Source organism: Nicrophorus vespilloides, unplaced genomic scaffold (genome assembly GCF_001412225.1).
Source record: "Nicrophorus vespilloides isolate i.1.1-1 unplaced genomic scaffold, Nicve_v1.0, whole genome shotgun sequence".
Classification (NCBI taxonomy): Eukaryota; Metazoa; Arthropoda; class Insecta; order Coleoptera; family Silphidae; genus Nicrophorus; species Nicrophorus vespilloides.
Window position 1 is genome coordinate 679339 of NW_017099111.1, and position 17460 is coordinate 696798.

The 17460-nt window shown below is 31.0% G+C and overlaps 2 protein-coding genes across 4 annotated transcripts; one reads left to right on the forward strand and one right to left on the reverse strand.

Annotated features, from left to right (window-relative positions):
• The first annotated feature begins 2162 nt into the window (after nucleotides 1-2162).
• Nucleotides 2163-9872, forward strand: LOC108564046 (heat shock protein beta-1). 2 transcript variants are annotated; one of them, XM_017922946.1, is made up of 4 exons: nucleotides 2163-2496; nucleotides 8949-9002; nucleotides 9143-9338; nucleotides 9413-9872. In XM_017922946.1, the coding sequence occupies exons 1-4, from the start codon at nucleotides 2312-2314 to the stop codon at nucleotides 9599-9601; spliced, it is 624 nt and encodes a 207-aa protein (XP_017778435.1). In that variant the 5' UTR covers nucleotides 2163-2311; the 3' UTR covers nucleotides 9602-9872. The 2 variants fall into 2 exon arrangements, with proteins under 2 accessions (XP_017778435.1, XP_017778434.1); XM_017922945.1 differs by lacking the exon at nucleotides 8949-9002 and having other exon boundaries at nucleotides 2171-2496.
• Nucleotides 9873-11838: 1966 nt separating this feature from the next.
• LOC108564053 (protein ROP) lies at nucleotides 11839-17006 on the reverse strand. 2 transcript variants are annotated; one of them, XM_017922957.1, is made up of 9 exons: nucleotides 16867-17006; nucleotides 16300-16464; nucleotides 16089-16241; nucleotides 15519-15622; nucleotides 15104-15252; nucleotides 14832-15047; nucleotides 14222-14774; nucleotides 12721-12911; nucleotides 11839-12661 (listed from the first exon to the last, which is right to left on the reverse strand). In XM_017922957.1, the coding sequence occupies exons 1-9, from the start codon at nucleotides 16892-16894 to the stop codon at nucleotides 12445-12447; spliced, it is 1776 nt and encodes a 591-aa protein (XP_017778446.1). In that variant the 5' UTR covers nucleotides 16895-17006; the 3' UTR covers nucleotides 11839-12444. The 2 variants fall into 2 exon arrangements, with proteins under 2 accessions (XP_017778446.1, XP_017778445.1); XM_017922956.1 differs by lacking the exon at nucleotides 15519-15622 and adding an exon at nucleotides 15886-15992.
• Nucleotides 17007-17460: the final 454 nt, after the last annotated feature.

The following is a 17460-nucleotide window of genomic DNA, read 5'->3' on the forward strand; positions in this document are numbered from 1 at the left end:
CGAGATTATTTTCATCGGGAATTATTTAATATTTATGTTCGACCGATAAATTTTACCGCAATCATGTTTTCGGTTCTTTCTATGGCTTGTCAGGTTTGCCTGTTTCTGAAAACAGTTTGTAAACTAAAAATCAGTTTTTAAACCTAGACTTAAAATACAAAAATAAATAAATTATTTGATTAAAAACATCTGGTATAAAACGAAAATATTGTTAAATGCTAAGTTTCATGAAACAAACAGAAGTAATGAAGTAATTAAGTTTTATTCTTCACTGCCTAACAATAACTGTAGAAAATGTTACAAAAAAATCGATTCATAAAAAGTTTTATTATTTAGATTTTTGTTCTTCTGTAGACAAAGATCTGTAAACATAAAAGAAGGAATAAATTCATATTTTATCATTCATTCAGTCATTCATTGTTATTCGATTTTCTATATAATTTGCCAGATTAAGTTTTATTCTGTGAGAAAAAGTTGTAGAATTCCTTTCTTTTTATATTTTTTTCTTTGTGAAAATTCCAAAACCGATTTTCTAGATACGTTTAAATTCGAAAACCGGTTACTTTAAAAGTCGGTTTTTGTATAAACCCTAGTTCTTTCATGATCTGAACTTAATAAAAAAAAAAAAAATAAGGAAATATATGAATTCAAATTTTGAAAAATTCTAAAATATTGTATTATAAAATATAAACAAAGTATAAAAATTTATAAAAAAAATCACAAATTATAATAAAAATACATTTTCAAAGTTTTATAAAAGATATATATAATAGTGTAATTTCATACAATAATAATAAAACCAAAAGTTCAATATATATATACGTTGCATCAAAATATTGATAATTATGCAATGAAGTAATAAATTATTTGTTATTATTAAAGAATGTAATTATTGTTATAAAAGGCAAATCAAGTATTATAAATATTCCAATTATTCACTTCTCGAAATTCCATTCTTCTATTTAATGATTTACTTAGTAACAGTTCTACGCATAAAAGGAAATCTAAAAGAATGCGACTGGTAAGATGTATGTTCTCAAAGACAGATCGTTGAAATCCGGGAATGAAACAAAATTAATATTTTTGTTAATTTTTGCTATTAAAGAAAATCAAATAATTCACTTTAGAGTAAATAAATAATTGATTTTGCTAAAGAAGGTAGGAAATTAAATATTTTAACTGTTAACTAAATATCATAATATAAAAGAGTAGTTAAAATATTGTAAATATTTATGGAAATACAAGAAAGTATACATTATTGATATTGCAAAAGAATTTAAAAACAAATATCAAGTATTATAAATATTCGAATAATTTTCTTCTCGAAATACCAGTCTGTATAATGATTTACTTATTAACTCATAAATGGTCATCGGAAGGAATGCAGCTGGTAAATGTATGTTCTCAAAGAAAGTTCTTTGAAATCCCCGAGTGACAGAAAATTAATAATACTGTTTAAATCGGAAGTCTGATGTTAAATTATTTGCGTTATCCACAGAATGCGTTTCGGTGAAAAAAAAAATATGATGATGCTCCGATAAAATGTCAAAGTTTCGCATCATAAACAGCACGACAACACTATATAAGTATGCGGCTGATAAATTGATATTGCAGAAGACTAGGTTCTTCGAGATCCGCGTCTCGTACCCTTTTTTTTCAATATTAATTATTGCGCACCCAAATATGGTTCATCGGCGAGCGCAATAAAAATAGCTGAAGGTAAATCGCACGGTTCTTTCTCTCTTTGCGTTTATATTTTCTCGTGAAAAGAATCGTTTTATCTTCTTTGAAAGTCAACATCCTCGAAACGCTGCCCATTATCTTATCGCCGTTTCACTCTTAAGAACTATTCGCTCGAATGGTATTGTTGTTCTTCTTCATTTCTTGGTTCTTCAATAAAAAAAAAGATAAATAGAATTTAAAGAAACTTTGGATGCGCAAATAGAGTTGGTATTGAACGGTGCCAGTGGTAGAACAAAGGCATTTCGTACGTGGGTAACGTTATTTTGTTCTCGAAAAAAAAATATTGTTCAGCAGGATGATGTTTGGGCGTGCGCTGGAGTGGGCAGAATAGAGCCGTGGGGAACAGCCTGCCGCCTATCCGAGCGTCCCCCACGATCGTTGCGAAAGCTATTTAAAAAGCATTCCTGCTGCGCTCCGACCGTCAATACAGCAGGAGCATCCGTGCAGTGCAGGCGCAGTGTTTGTAAAGAGAGGACCCCCATACACAACACACACACAATACAACTGTGATTCAGTGCATTTTTTTTAATTGTGCGTAAACAAGCAGGAAGACAAAACAAATAATAACATGATGGAAGGAAACAAGCGCAACATCCCGATCAAATTGGGCGAGTTCAGCATCATCGATACCGAATTCAGCAACATCCGCGAACGTTTCGACGCCGAAATGCGGAAGATGGAAGAGGAGATGAGCAAGTTCAGGTCCGAACTGATGAACAGGGAATCGCAGAACTTCAGCAGAACATCGACCAGGTATAAATCATGCAGATCCGAAGCTTTTTAACCATAAGTATATGAAGCCTAATCGCAAGTAGACACGCTATGATTCGAAATTGTCGCAATGCTCATGTCCATCCGTTCGGCGACGGTCACGGATGGACATGACAGGAAGTGGTGGAAAACCATTGTAACGATTCAAAGAGTCAACTCAATTCAACTATCCGATTTATTCCGGTGGATGATCGAATGGTCCAAAATCCAATCCGCGTAATTTTATGCAGACTCTAACATTTAATCATTGGAACGTAGGACTCGACAACGAGAGAAAAAAACACATTTCGGCCGGTTACGTAAAGGACTATAAATGAGTCACCTTCGCTTCTTACGTAACTCTATTGTGGCATCCGCGGCAGAGAAATAATATTGAAACAAAATAAATAAGTAACATCGATATGTGTTCTTTCTGTATTTGCAATTGTAATTCGCTCCTTGTTTGCTCATTAATCAAATATTCAAGTCGCGCCTGCTCCTTTTATTTTTATTTCCCAGAGGCCGCTATTTAACAATGCTTCTAGAAACTACCGAATCTATAATTCAATTCAAACACACTCGATTCTCTCCCATTCGTCCATTGTTTTCTTTATTTAACAGCACAAAACAGTTATAAATTCACTAATTAAACACATTAATCAAACATATTACAATGAAAACTCAATAATCATTAATTACAAATTATTTTACAAGTTAAAAAAATATATTATTAATAATAATTAGTTGTATTTTTATAATTACATCTTACATAAATACATCTTTAGAAGATAATTACTATTTCTTGTAGAACTAATTATTTAATTATTTTTAAATTCATTTAAGTTATTATATTTTTTTTAATATATCTACAACTCTATATCTATCTCACATTCAAATGAATACATACCATTTTTTTAAATAAATATTTCGAATTAAGAAAACTTTCTACAACATTCGATTTTTAAAGAATTGTGAAATAAAAAATGATAATAAAAGTTTAATCTTTTCAAAAATCACAAAATGTAAATATTATTTGATACATTCAAAAGTAAATAAAATCATTTTAGTCAACTAAATAATAATAACAATATTGCAAAAATCTAAATTTCTGTTATTAATTTTTTACTTTTTTTCTAAATAAAGTATTTTCAAAATTATTATTAGTCATAATTTGATATGCAAACATTTTCATCATAGTTTATTACAAAATAAAAGCAAACAAAAATTTTAACTATCACAAATTTATTAACTTGTGACATATTGATACATAAAATAAAAGTTGTTTAGCGTCCTTGAACATGGTTATCCGCAATAATATTGGACATTGCGGTATGAAGCAAATCAATGTTTTCAAAATTTTCTACAAAAGACCATTTGAAAAACGTTTGACCTAAAACTATTGATTTCTAAAATATACGTAAACCAAAATCTACAGTTTTCTAAATTTAGCTGCATTTAAATGAATACATTACAAACAAACAAAAAATGTTCTAAATTTCTCCGGAAATTGCAAAAAAAAAGTGACATGGAAAAACAACATGTCGTTGTTGCATGTTGTTTGAATTAACCCACATACATATTTCAAATAAAATCCATAAATTATTTTGTTACGTACAGAGGAAATATGATTAATTACCAGACTAAAATGGGTTAAAAAATAATTATTTTTTAATAAATAGTTATATATTATTATGAATTTTAATGATAATTTACATACGAAATATGGAAAATTAATAATCGAACTGTTTAATGCGAATAAAACAAATATAATTAATTCTTGGAATAAAATTGGTTCAACAACAAGTACTTGTTAATATGATGAACTACTTGCTAAAATAGGTTCAAAAACCAAGTTTTTTTTTAAATTGTTCATGAAGAATGTGTGGGAATTTAATAATAATTGCTGTTAACTATCAGTTGTCTGATGTTGTATCATATGAATTCGAGCGTGGAGAACATCGTAAGGCTTCGTAAATATAGCTCGGAAAAGCCTTGAAAGAGCCAACAAGTAATCCAATACCGAATAAACTAACCTACTTCGCTCCAGAAAATCAATTCGCGTCCGTGGAAACCGATGGAAAAAGAAAATACGCAAACAAGCAGTATACATAACCATGGTGAAACTAATGATCAAACAAGACGCGAATGCAACGCGTCGAATCGATGGGAACCCAAAAAAAAAAGAAAGAAGAGTAAATTATATTGCCGGGCTTGTATTTCCTTGCAGACGTGTATATGTTCCCTGCATCCTCGGCGCCGTCACTCTATTTTTGGATGGCCGTGCAATAACAAAAATCTCATATTTGATAGTCAGCCAAAGAAAATTCGAACCGCTCCATCAACTTTGACTTTTCTTCTTTGCATTCCAACGAAAATAAAGATCAGAAGAGATTCGATCTGAGAATAAAAAAAAAACGATACAAAATATAGTAAACATATTTAGAACGTAACAATTTTAATTGAAGAATTTGTACTTTGAGCTAGCTCCTCGTTAATCTTTCAACAACATTTTTATTTCAAATATTTACATTTATTTTTACCACTACCGAACATTTTAGTATTCTATTTGTAATAAAATTAACGTTTTTTTTTAAATTTATTAATTATCTTTATACCCAAAATCTTCTATATAAAAAAATAATCTCAAGGACACATATTCAATTGTCGCAATTCAACGTTATTATATAATATGCTTATTGTTAGTTTTTTTTTTGTTATTGTGCGAACTAATCTAGTATCTATAAAGCAGAGAGATAAATAAATAAATCCAGTTCTATTCGAGTTGTGCAATTGATTGGTTGGGAAGGGAACCGATCTGGCTGGAAGGTAGGATTACGGCCCATTTTGCTCGAACAATCCACTATGACAAAAGGGTCGTGAATATATGCACCCTTAAGGTCACAATAGCACAACTGTCGCACATTAGTTTTAATTGCATCCACTGCGTTATACACAGATTTATAGACGAAGTCCCGAAAACCAAATTCTCTTATCTTATCTCATATAATGCAAAACGAATTAAGGAAGAAAAGGAACAATTTCATACTTTATTTAATAATATACGTAGACTGATGAAGTGAACAAAGAGAAGAACAAGATTAGATTCAATTGTTTGTTTCCATTGTGTATGAAGAGCATGGAATATTCTAACTTGTTGTTATGCAATGCAGTGATTTAGTTCCATTTATTTATGAGGAACTGCGCATATGGAACTGGAATTAAACGTAATTTGTATTTTCAGAATTACAACTTATGTTGTATTATTTCCTTAAGTATTTCATCATATTTCATATAGAATTTGTTATAAAAGATATATGTTTAACAATAGTTTTGGAAGCTGAAAGAATTTTGATCGAAACCGGTGCCAGCAAACGAAAATAATATGCCAAACATTCTTTGGCTTCAAGTCACCGGCGCCTTGGAAGCGATAACATACATTTCTTGAAAATCTTCCTCTGAAAATTCGTGTTACATACCTTGTTTCATGTCATCAATGTCAGATGATTTAGTTACTCCATAATAACTTATGCAATATCACTTATAATGCAGCATTTTGTATCACGAATTAACCTCAAGTTAAATGCACAGCCTCTCAAGCAGATCCATTTGAATAGCTCAAAGTCAAGAATATGTATTCCTTCGGTTGATGAGTCAGTAGTTAATTGACGAATATGAAATCATATGCAGCTATGTCATACATCAAAGCCTCCTATGTCATGCACATTCTTATTTAAAATTTTATTTAATTAATTATTTACAATTTTCGGGATTAAATTTAATTGAAAAAATAACGAATGACATAATACAAAAAAAAAACATATTTTTTAAATTATGGTGATGTAAGCAGAACCTTAACATTATTCAATGTTGTAAAATTAAATGTCAATGATAGATTGATTTAATTCATCAAACATAATTTTGTACATAATTAATTATTTCTACAGTTATTATTTGTTAGTTAATTTATTTTTTTACATTATGATCCTAAGTACTTACAAAGTTACAAATAGTGGACAACACCGATAATGAAACAAAAACAGGAAATTAGTTTGACTAATATTTCACCTATATCATTGAAATTATCAGCATTCCTTAGAAAATACTGTTCAAAGAAACAACAACAAAAAGCTTTTAAAACAAGTTGCGATAACAATAATTTGTTTGTATGAAGAAAACAAAAGTAGACCAAAATATGATAAACAAAAATAAATATATATATATACATGATTAATTTTAAGTAAACATCCAAATTAAATCTACAATTTATGATAATTGTTGTAGACTAAATAATTACATCAAAAAAAAATAAAACGCATATAATGTATTTTGTGCCAATTCATTATGATATAATTGAGGCTGATTTAAAATGGAAAGTACCAGAAGCTGCTCTTTTGATGAATCGATAAGTGTGTATCACTTTAAATAATGAGCACGGACAACTGTGTTGCTAATTCGGTTGACCTTAACTTCGTGCACTTGTGTGCGATTCAAGTACATTCGAGATTTTAAAAAGAGGTTACATCAGTGCAAGCAAACAGAAGATATTTTTATAACTGACTTTTTTTATTTATTGTTGAGAGAGAAGAAAACAAAAAAAAATGTCAATTAGTGAACAAGTACATCTGTATTTGCAAAACGAGAATCGTTTATTGTTCCGCAATTATGCATTAATTTAAGGAAATATTATGATGTAATGCTGTTAATGTGAAGGTAACATTAACAATTCTGAGAATCATTTTCTTTATAAGATATACAAATTTTGAAAATTTTATTCTAAAATTTTAGCAATTTGGAAATGTATTATTCTATTCAAATTAGATAAAATATATCATTTTGCAAAATTGTTTTTTTACTACATTATTTCACATTAATTGTTACCAAATATTTTGTTTCAATTGTACAAAAGTAAACTTATTTGAAGTACATATTGTGAACTTTCATCAATCATAACTTTATCTTGACATAATGATTTATTACTGCTTGATTATGAAATTGCTTGTATTTGCAATAAACTAAATGCATTATTAAAAATTTTGGATGCATCTCCAATGCAGATTAATTGGATTTATTGAGATTCACATGGTATAAATTAAGAAATTTCTTATATTTTTGATAAATAACATTATATAAAATTCGAATGAATAGATATAGAGTTTTGGAAGGTTTATATTTTTATTGATACAAAAAAAAGATTGTTAATAAAACTTTTGGTTGTTGCATCAAAGCAAAATGACTTGATGGAATATTTATTTCAAGAAGCGGGTTTCGAGGCTAATTTAGTTCTGGCATTAATTATATGTATTTTTTGGTCTTTCTCGACGAGAAAGTGTATATTAAAAAGCGTATTGGGGCATCGGTTTTGATTACCAAAAAAGGTAATCCGAAACCGCGTCCGAGTACGAAAATAAGAATCCATTCGTATTTTCTTTTCTTTCTTTTTTATTTTCGCTTGCTTCCAACGTGCCCCGACCGATAAAGCGACCTACAACTGTTTCAACGATTGTTATATATATTTGTTGCATATATATATATAAACACATACGCGAATGTACGTATGTATATTATGAACAGACGCGGGACCTTTCTATTTCTGTACATGACATCACATACTCTCACATATACAAATGTTTCAACGCACACTTCGTGTTACGTATTTCACCATTCCATCCATCCGACACAGTCTATAAATGGAATGGACTCGGTCCACTCGACAAGCCAGACGCTCATTGTAATATTTAAATTACGCGCACAAAATGAATGGTTATCGCTTTTCGCAGTACAACATAAAACGATCCACTGTTAAAAAAAAGAGAAGAAAAGAATGCCGCAGCATAACGGGAGCCATTCAAGATGTTGATATTCGACAGCATTGATAATAAACCAAAGCGCAGATCGTAAACAAACGAAATTGGAGTCACTGCCGCTACAGTTTCGAATAATACCTGCATTTGTTTATAAACTTCACTTCCTGTTTTTAAACGAAAACATTATTCCTAGCCTTAGCAACAACTGTTTACACTAAAACTACAATTTCAAGTTATAAATGATGCATTCACTTTAAGACAAATATTGACCAGAACGTGGCAATTTATTCAGCCTCCACCTCAACAGAAAATTAAAGTTTTGTATTGACACCATTCATTTTGATTATGGATTTCAAACAAATACTTTCAAGCTAAGATTTAGATTCGTTCCACCTCTATTCCAGAGATACCTAAAGTGGTTTAAAAAGTCTTTACATAATAGAAATTTAAAAAATCTTATTAATAATTTTGTTGTTATTTATACAATGAATGTATGTTAAATGCATTTCGAATCATGCTGTCTATTAAATTAGGTGGTTTTATTTATACTTTATGGGAGTTTTGATCAAAAGAGTTATACAGATTTTTGCAGTGGGAAATCTTACGCTACAATTAACAAACCTAAGCTAACAATAACTTTTAACTTTGCATGTCTTACGAATGTGAAACTATTACTGGAGGGAATAAATCGAAATCCAGCACCAGGTTCGTACTTAATACCATTTAACTCTTATATTCCAAAAAATTAAAAGCTTAGTATTTGAATAGATTTTTTTTTGGTTTTGGATTTGAATTTCTTTGATTGGTTTCTTTGTGTTAATTTTAATGTTTACATTGGGTTTTAGCACCTCAGAGACTACACAGACCGGTGGAAACGTGGTCTGCAGCCGTCCAGGAGGCGAGATGAAGACAATGTTCGATGACATGAACTCCCCATTGATCCAAGAAGATGGTAACAGCAAATGCCTGAAACTGCGTTTCGACGTCAGCCAATACGCCCCCGAGGAAATCGTCGTGAAAACCGTAGACAACAAGCTTTTGGTACGTGTAAAAAACAAAACAAAGAAAAGCTCTCGATGAATCATGTTTATTGATTATTCCATTTGGAATTGCAGGTGCACGCAAAGCACGAGGAGAAGTCCGAATCGAAATCCGTCTACAGGGAATACAACCGTGAATTCTTGTTGCCGAAGGGCACCAACCCCGAGGTGATCAAGAGCTCTCTAAGCAAAGACGGCATTCTCACCGTTGAGGCTCCACTTCCAGCCATCACTTCTGGCGAAACCATTATTCCAATCCACTAGGGAGCGATGAAACGAAACTCAAGACAATGTTGCACCCAAATTTCGCTTATTACAACAAACAAACAAAAAGAAATCAACTCAAGATGAATATTTTTCTATTTACGACCATGATGTTTTTTCGTTTTTATTTCATTAATTGAAGAAGAATGTACGTTTAATTTAAGCAAAAAGTTAATAATAAATATATCTTGTCATTATATACTCGTTTAGTTGGCTAGAAATAACAATCGAAATATGTGATAGTGGCAGCAGCAGCTTTTTTTTTCAAAAACGAAAATTTGTACTACTACTACTACTATAATTCAAAAAATATATATATTTGTAATATATATAGCAAAAAAAAATATCCAAAAAAAAACACGCAAATCAATGTAATTGTTTTTTTTATCATCGATATTATTATTATTTAGGGATATGTGTCGCTCTTTCATTTATATTTTTTTTTGAACAATTTGTTTTTATTTTGTAATTTATTTATAAACAATAAAATATATATTTAAAAAATTATATTATGTGTACAATTTATAATTATCCCGACCTAAATCAGCTTAGTACAAATAATCATTCTTCTTAATTTGGAGTATAGTTTTAATGATGCTATGAAGCTATAGTATTAAAAAGTTCTAGAAGAAATTAATTTAAATTAAGAACAAACAAATTACAGTAGAACCTGTAAAATACAAAATTCAAAAATACACATAATATGTGTAAACAATTTTTAAAAATGATGTAGTAGGCGCGCAATCCGGGACTTCTCCTTTCATCGTCACTCGTTATGCGAAACGTCGCTCGTGAAGTGAGTCACTTTTCTTACAATTCATTTTGCTCGTTAAGCGAAATGCTCGTTATGAGAGGTTTCCCTGTACTTGTAAGGTATAAATGTATTTTGTGTACAAAACAATAATTATGAATTTTTAAAATGAATTCGCTAACAATTGATTAATTTTTATTGATCAAACTTTCTGTCTGGACATAACTTGTTGACTTTTCATATTTCATTCATTTTTATGACGAATATTAGTCACAGTAAAGAATTTGGTTTATTTAGTTTTACTAAAAATTTCACTTATTGAAAAGTCATTATTATATTATACAAATATTTAGCAAAATCATTAAATTTATTTATGTTTTCAAAACATTGCAAAAATAAATATAGATTTTTTTTTTGTTTTTGGTCCGAGGCGCTAGCGTCTGAATCGACATTTTCCTTCCCATACCGTGTATATTATTTTGAAGAGCGGAGCATTATTCTTATTATCTCACCCGTCACCCTTTCGCGTATTTTTTTTATAAGGAGGGGCATTATGCTTAGTGGCCCACTGACGCTAAATATATTAAGACGGTCCTGGTTATTACTAATTTCTAGATTATTATGATATAATCTTATGTTGATTTAGCTATTATCTATTTAAATATTTGCAAAATATTATATATACATATTAAATATACATAATCGAGGAATACAAATTAGAAAAAGGGCAGAACTTGATCGTGGAATAAATTCAACAAACCGAATTAAAACATAAATGATTTGATGAAATATTTTATGTGACTATAAATTCTATTAGTTTAAAATTAGATTATTCACATTAACTGCTCGTATTTACAAGATACAATGTAACGTAATTTATTTCTAATTGCTGCCAAGACATAAATATATGAAGTATTAAAATACGTTCACTTACCATTAAAAAATCAAAGTTATCACCAGTAAAAAAACAACTAAATTATTTCAAAATTTAACAGATTCCAAGATTGTAATATACACATTTTAATTATTTAAATAAATTATTTGTTTTTTTTTGTTAGCAACAAAATTTGAGTGTCTAGTCTGCTAATTTCCATTCGTCATGCTTAACTGTTTTAAGCAGTTAAACAATTTCTTGAGCTGGTGTCAATAGAAAATATAAATATTTAAACTCAAAAAAAATCTAAAACTTCAAATAAAAACTACGATATTTTTTTACTGATAATGTATTTGTTTCTAGAACAATAGAATTGACATTTCATATATTGTATGTTTTTTTCTTTAATAATTATAATAAATTTATTTAGTTAAGTTAAATACATTTAGAGAAAGTATAGCAAGAAAAAGTAAAAGGAAGAAGGGATTCCACTAATTTGCTATAATATACACATCTATATAATAGTATATAATAATAATAAATAAATAACATTTGTAATATTGTCTAAATTCCAATAACATTCTCATCAAATGATTAACTCTTAATACCGTATTCGTTATTATTATATGTTTTTCGTCCGTAATTATTATTGTTTATAAATTTTGATATTTTAGTTATATATTTTTTTTACACCTCATATATAATAGAGCTAACATATATTGCTTCGTACATCCGTATGCAATGAAATTAGAATAGGGGATAATTACACTAAGCCCTAAACTGAATGAATTTTAAAGCCGTTATAAGCCAAAAAGTCATTTTTTACAGTAATAATAATACATATCATTTCTACTCATCTACTAATTGAAGCATGCACTTATATCTGAATATATCAACAACTTTGGAATATATTACACTCACAGCTCGAAAAGAGACGAAAAAGTAAAGTATCGTTATTTTTCGTGACGACGATCGTCATATGGAAATAATAATGACAACGATAATAATACCTTTGAAAAAGTGCTAGTTTCCTAACATTATATGTTAACAAAGATCATCTTTGATCATCGTACTACTACAGAAAGCTAAGATCAAAAGTAAGTAATCAATGTTGTTTCGTATGTTCTGTGCACGCGCTTGGGTCTGTGTGTATTATATATATGAAATGGCTTCGCGTTATTTTACTTCTGGTGGGATGTTGAAAGAGACAGCCTTCTTCTAGCCGGCCAGAGTCGCTAGATCGCTGAGGAAACCTTCGGGGGTTAAGATGTGAGAGGAGCCAATGATGACTTCCCAGTTCTTAGCGGCGTTTGTCACCTCGTAGGCACAACGCACTTCGGAGAAACTCATGCCGCCCACGATGAATACAATCAAGCGGGGCACATTCTTGACGGTTTGTTGCCCTTTATCCTTGTGCCAATGTCCATACCTCGCACTGAAAATAGATGTAGGATGGAATTTCTTGTCTGGTGCAAAGTTTCATAATTTTGTTACCTCGTAGGTGCGTGGTATCCGGTGGTTTGAGCCCTGCCAGCCAAATACGGGAAGTGTCTGGCGTCCAATTTATCTTCTAAGCAGTCTTCCATTATGTCCTTAATGACCGGAGTCCAGCGGGACATTTGGTAGGTCTGCTCAGTTATCCTCTCCTTTCTCGGCACGGAGTACGGTTTTTTTCTAGTTCCTCCCTGCAAACATTCAACAATAATAGGTCAATTATAAAATTCCATCAATTAGAGACTAGCCTACACTATTTTTTTCTTCCTAAGTAAGAATGCACTCATAAATAGAAATATACCGTATTTTTCAGACGATAACTAGACCATATATACTTTTATAACACAACCCAATTTTATGACAAGTTTTAGAAAAACGTTATAAAAATCAAGTAATTTGTACCAATAAATGATATATTTCAATTATATAAAGTGTTACATAACTAAGAAAGAAGAAATGTTTTTCGCTTAAAATCTCTTTTAGTGTGATTTATTTTTGTATGTATTTAGTTCCTCACGTTTCAAACAGTCCTGAATATTGTATTACTTACACTATGTGAAGTGTTGCTGTATATGTAAATCTGATTTTTATGACTATAAATATAAGATATAAATAAATAGTAGAACAATTGTGCGTATTTATATTGTCCATTGTGTTACGTAATACAAAAGACGGAAGGAAAACTCCCGTAAAGTGATTGTTAAATTCACATTAATTACACTTTTGTTAAAAATGTACACAAATCCAAATTTTTATGATTTTTCATATCATAAAAGAGAATTAACTGCACTGATATATAAATAATTCATAGGCATATAAATTTAAAGAAAAATCATCTTAATTTAATTTGATCATGTTCAAATATGCAAAATGACATATTTGACTTTGTAAAATTCCTTACATAATACAAAATTAGTTGTTTACTGGTATGTAGTGGGAATGCGATATACCGCAAATTATATAACCTGGTAAGTTCTCTATGGCTCTTGATTACCGAACAGCAATCAACATTATCATTAACGTCATTGACGGAGCCTTAGAGGATAGGAGATTCTTGCTGGGTCGCATTCCAAGGACTCGCACAATTTGCAAAAAATAAACAGATGTCTACTGTGCGTGCTTGATAATAAAGCAGAACATCCTATTCAAATTTTATAAAAATATAAGATAAAATCAATGGATATATTTTTAAACACAAGGTTAAACCTATTAAATTGTTCTCCATGATTCAAGTAGTTCTGATGCACAAAAACAAGATATATAATGTAATCTTGATTATATATTATTTTAAAAGTATCCCCCGATTTACAATGTAAATCAAAATTGTAACTTTTTGAATGTAAAACTGTGTAAATCGAAACGTATGCAAAAATTGCATAAGTTAAAACGTTTAAAGAAAGTACCGTGTAAAACGAGTGATTTGTGTAATGAGAGTAGTTTCTCTTTAAGAATAATTAAGTTATTAAATTAACTGTAGTTTACAAAGACAAAAAGGACTTACATCAGTGACAACGTTGACTCCCAAATATTTGAGATTGGCGATGGTCTGTTTATCCTTGATTTGGGCATGGGTGGCCAACTTGGAAAGATTTTCATCGGTAATACCATTCTTCGTCATCGCGTACAAAGCAATGATGCGCATCTTATCGTAATCATTGGTAATCTTAGGATCCAGCAAAATCGGGACTATATTTCTCATGTGATCCTTAATCTTCTCCCCTTCAGCATCCGTCCCCATAGCCAAATCCTGCTCGACCTTGCACAGCTTATCCACATATCCCTGATAAGCTTTCATGCAATCCTCCGCAAGGTGCAAATGCGTAGCATACTTCGACAGCTCCTTCTGATACTGCGGCATCTTCTTAATCATTACAGACAGATCTTTCATCGATTGTTTATCTCCAGAAGTCATGCGCTTCGAATCCGTGAACGATTTCATCTTCTTCGTCACATTCTGCGAAACCACGGCGATATGCTGATGCCGCATCTCCACCCACAACTCATCATTCTCATCAAGCAAAACTTCCTTGATGCAACTTTGCTGTGCTTCGTATCTAATCGAAAATAATTATTTAATAATTTTGTTTAATTTAATACTATCGTATAATTACTTGTAAACGTCGTTCTCTATTGGCAGCAAGTCGTAAGCCATAGCCTGGAATGTGAGCTCATGGAGCAAAGGTGAGACGCAATCGAAACCTCTGTCCATGATGAGTAGTTGGGAACGAGCCTTTTCTGGACCCTCGCCCATTGTGGGTTCATCCGCTTTATAAGCGTCCAATTTCTGTTGGATTAACTGCGCCAATTCTACATTGTGTTCCCAATCACTAAACAAATTAATACTTGGTTATATTAATACAAAAAAAGAGGTTTTCTACATTACCTTCGAAAACGCACGGAGGGATATTCTCCAAGTGTAGCGCATAAAGTAGCAATCTGTTCAGCCATTCTTTCCATATTGGCATTTCTCAGATCAGCAAATGATGGAGCGTAACTGCATTGAAACGTATCCGGCGAATCCAAAGAGAATACCTAGAAAGAAACAAAAGCACCAACTTGAAACATGATAACTTATAATTTTAAAAAATTATAGTAACATGCATTTATGTACACACATCACCTGTGCTTGGCTCAGAAAGAGTATGTGACTCAAGTTGAATGTGACTTAAGTTGAGTGTAGCAAAGCTTTTTGAAAGGTATTTGATTGTGAACGATTAAACTACACCAGTTTATGGTAGAAGGTACTATAATTGTTTTTATTAAAGCTTGGATGCTGTGTAGGTATGAGTGTACCAAACCTGTGATTCGTAGGGCAAGAAGGCGATATTGATCTCCTTAAGCGTCTTAATTTTTCTTGCGGCGCCCGACTTGCACAGCTCATTGAAGAGCTCCTCAGGACAGACTGGCAGGAACAGAGAAAACAATTTACTAAATCCACAACCAATTGAAATCAGTTCAAGGAAATAAAAATCGAAGTAAAAGAAAAGAAAAAAAGAGAACACACACACACGAACACCACGACGGATCGGGATATAAAAGTAATAAAATTAGTTGAAAGCTATGTACACTTTAGGTATTAATAAAAGCGCGATTTCAAACAGAGAGAAAAAAATGATACAAGTATTATTATTATTATTATTATTAAAGATGTTCGCTCAAATTTACCTGCTGTTCAAATGGCACAAAAGCCAAGTTAATCTCTTTGAGGGTTTTTATGAATTTGGCCATCCCTTTTTGCCTACAAATCTCTTTAAACAAATGGTCTGGACATGCTGAACGCGAAAAAGAAAAAACAAACAAAAATAATAAAAACGTAAAATAAAGAAAAATAATAAATGATATTGGTATTATAAATAAAGGTAATTTACCTTCTGTGAAGAATACATGAGCAGCTTTATACATGGGTCTTGGACTCTCAAAGTCATTCATCAGTGAATGCACTGACTTCTCTGAAGGAGTTATTAAGTAGACTCCCTCCATTGTGTTCAAGGGTTCCCTCTTTTTATTAATATCTTCAACCACTGAAAATCAAATCATTCCAATAAATTTTGTGTTTATAAGTAAGATATCAATAATTACAGGTAATGCCTTCAGCTGAAATGTCATGCATCTTGCAACATGCTGAAACCATCCTCATGGCCAGTTGATCAACCACCAAAACCCTCCACTCAACATGACCTGCAGCTGCTGCAGCAGGTCCATTCTTCTTTGATCCTTTATGTTTGATCACTTCATTCATAATCTCTGAAAAAATAGCATATATAAAAATATTGTAATAAATAATTTTTTTGCTATAATGCGAAATAAAGTGCATGTCATTGATACAGTTTTGAAGGGGTAGCGAATATTTGGGGTAGGCCTAGGAGCCAATATTGACATTCCGTAGTCATGCGCTTTACCAAACTCGGTCAAATGTGGGACGAAATAATCAATAATTTGCGTGAATAGCAATTATCTCATTTTTATTCAATTGCAATTCATTATTAAACGAGATGACAAATCTTCAAAACGCAATTACAAACAATTACTTCATACATGAGCAATGAAAATAACATTGAAAAGTTAAATTGATTTTGAACGATTCTGGATGGCAACTTTACGTTAATACAACTTAATAGATATTAGTTAAGGTGGAATGAGACTTACTTAGTCCAACTTGATTCTTTAGAGCCATTTTTGCCGCAGTTTATTTCCAAAATCCCAGGGAAATCAGAAAATAGGCGGAGGTTGACACCAACAATCAAACCGACCAACACTGTTTGACAGTTCTCTTCTTGGATGAATCAGAGGTACCAGTGCTGCCACTACTTGGAGCTGGGAATTCCCAGTATTTGAATTTGACAGATTGTAAAACTTAATGAAGAAATTATATAACTTTTGAATTATTTATATATTTTTAATGGTCGCCTGTATCACGAAAATCTGATACGAAAGGTCGTTGGTTCAATTCCGAAAAACCAACAAAAATTTTCAGTGGCTGTTAAACCCGAAAGGGCCGGAGAGATTTATATATATATATATGTTTCTAATAGGAAATATTTATTTAATTATAAAATACAAACGTTTTGAGTAATAATTATTAGAATTTTATATAAATCATTCATTAAACTAATACAATTTTTAATAAATTATTACGATTATAATAATTATGTAACAAATATGATAGATTTCAAAACTTAAGAAAGAACTTTTGAATCGATTCGATCGTCGGTCGTCGGCGGTGACAGACGTGTTAGTCTT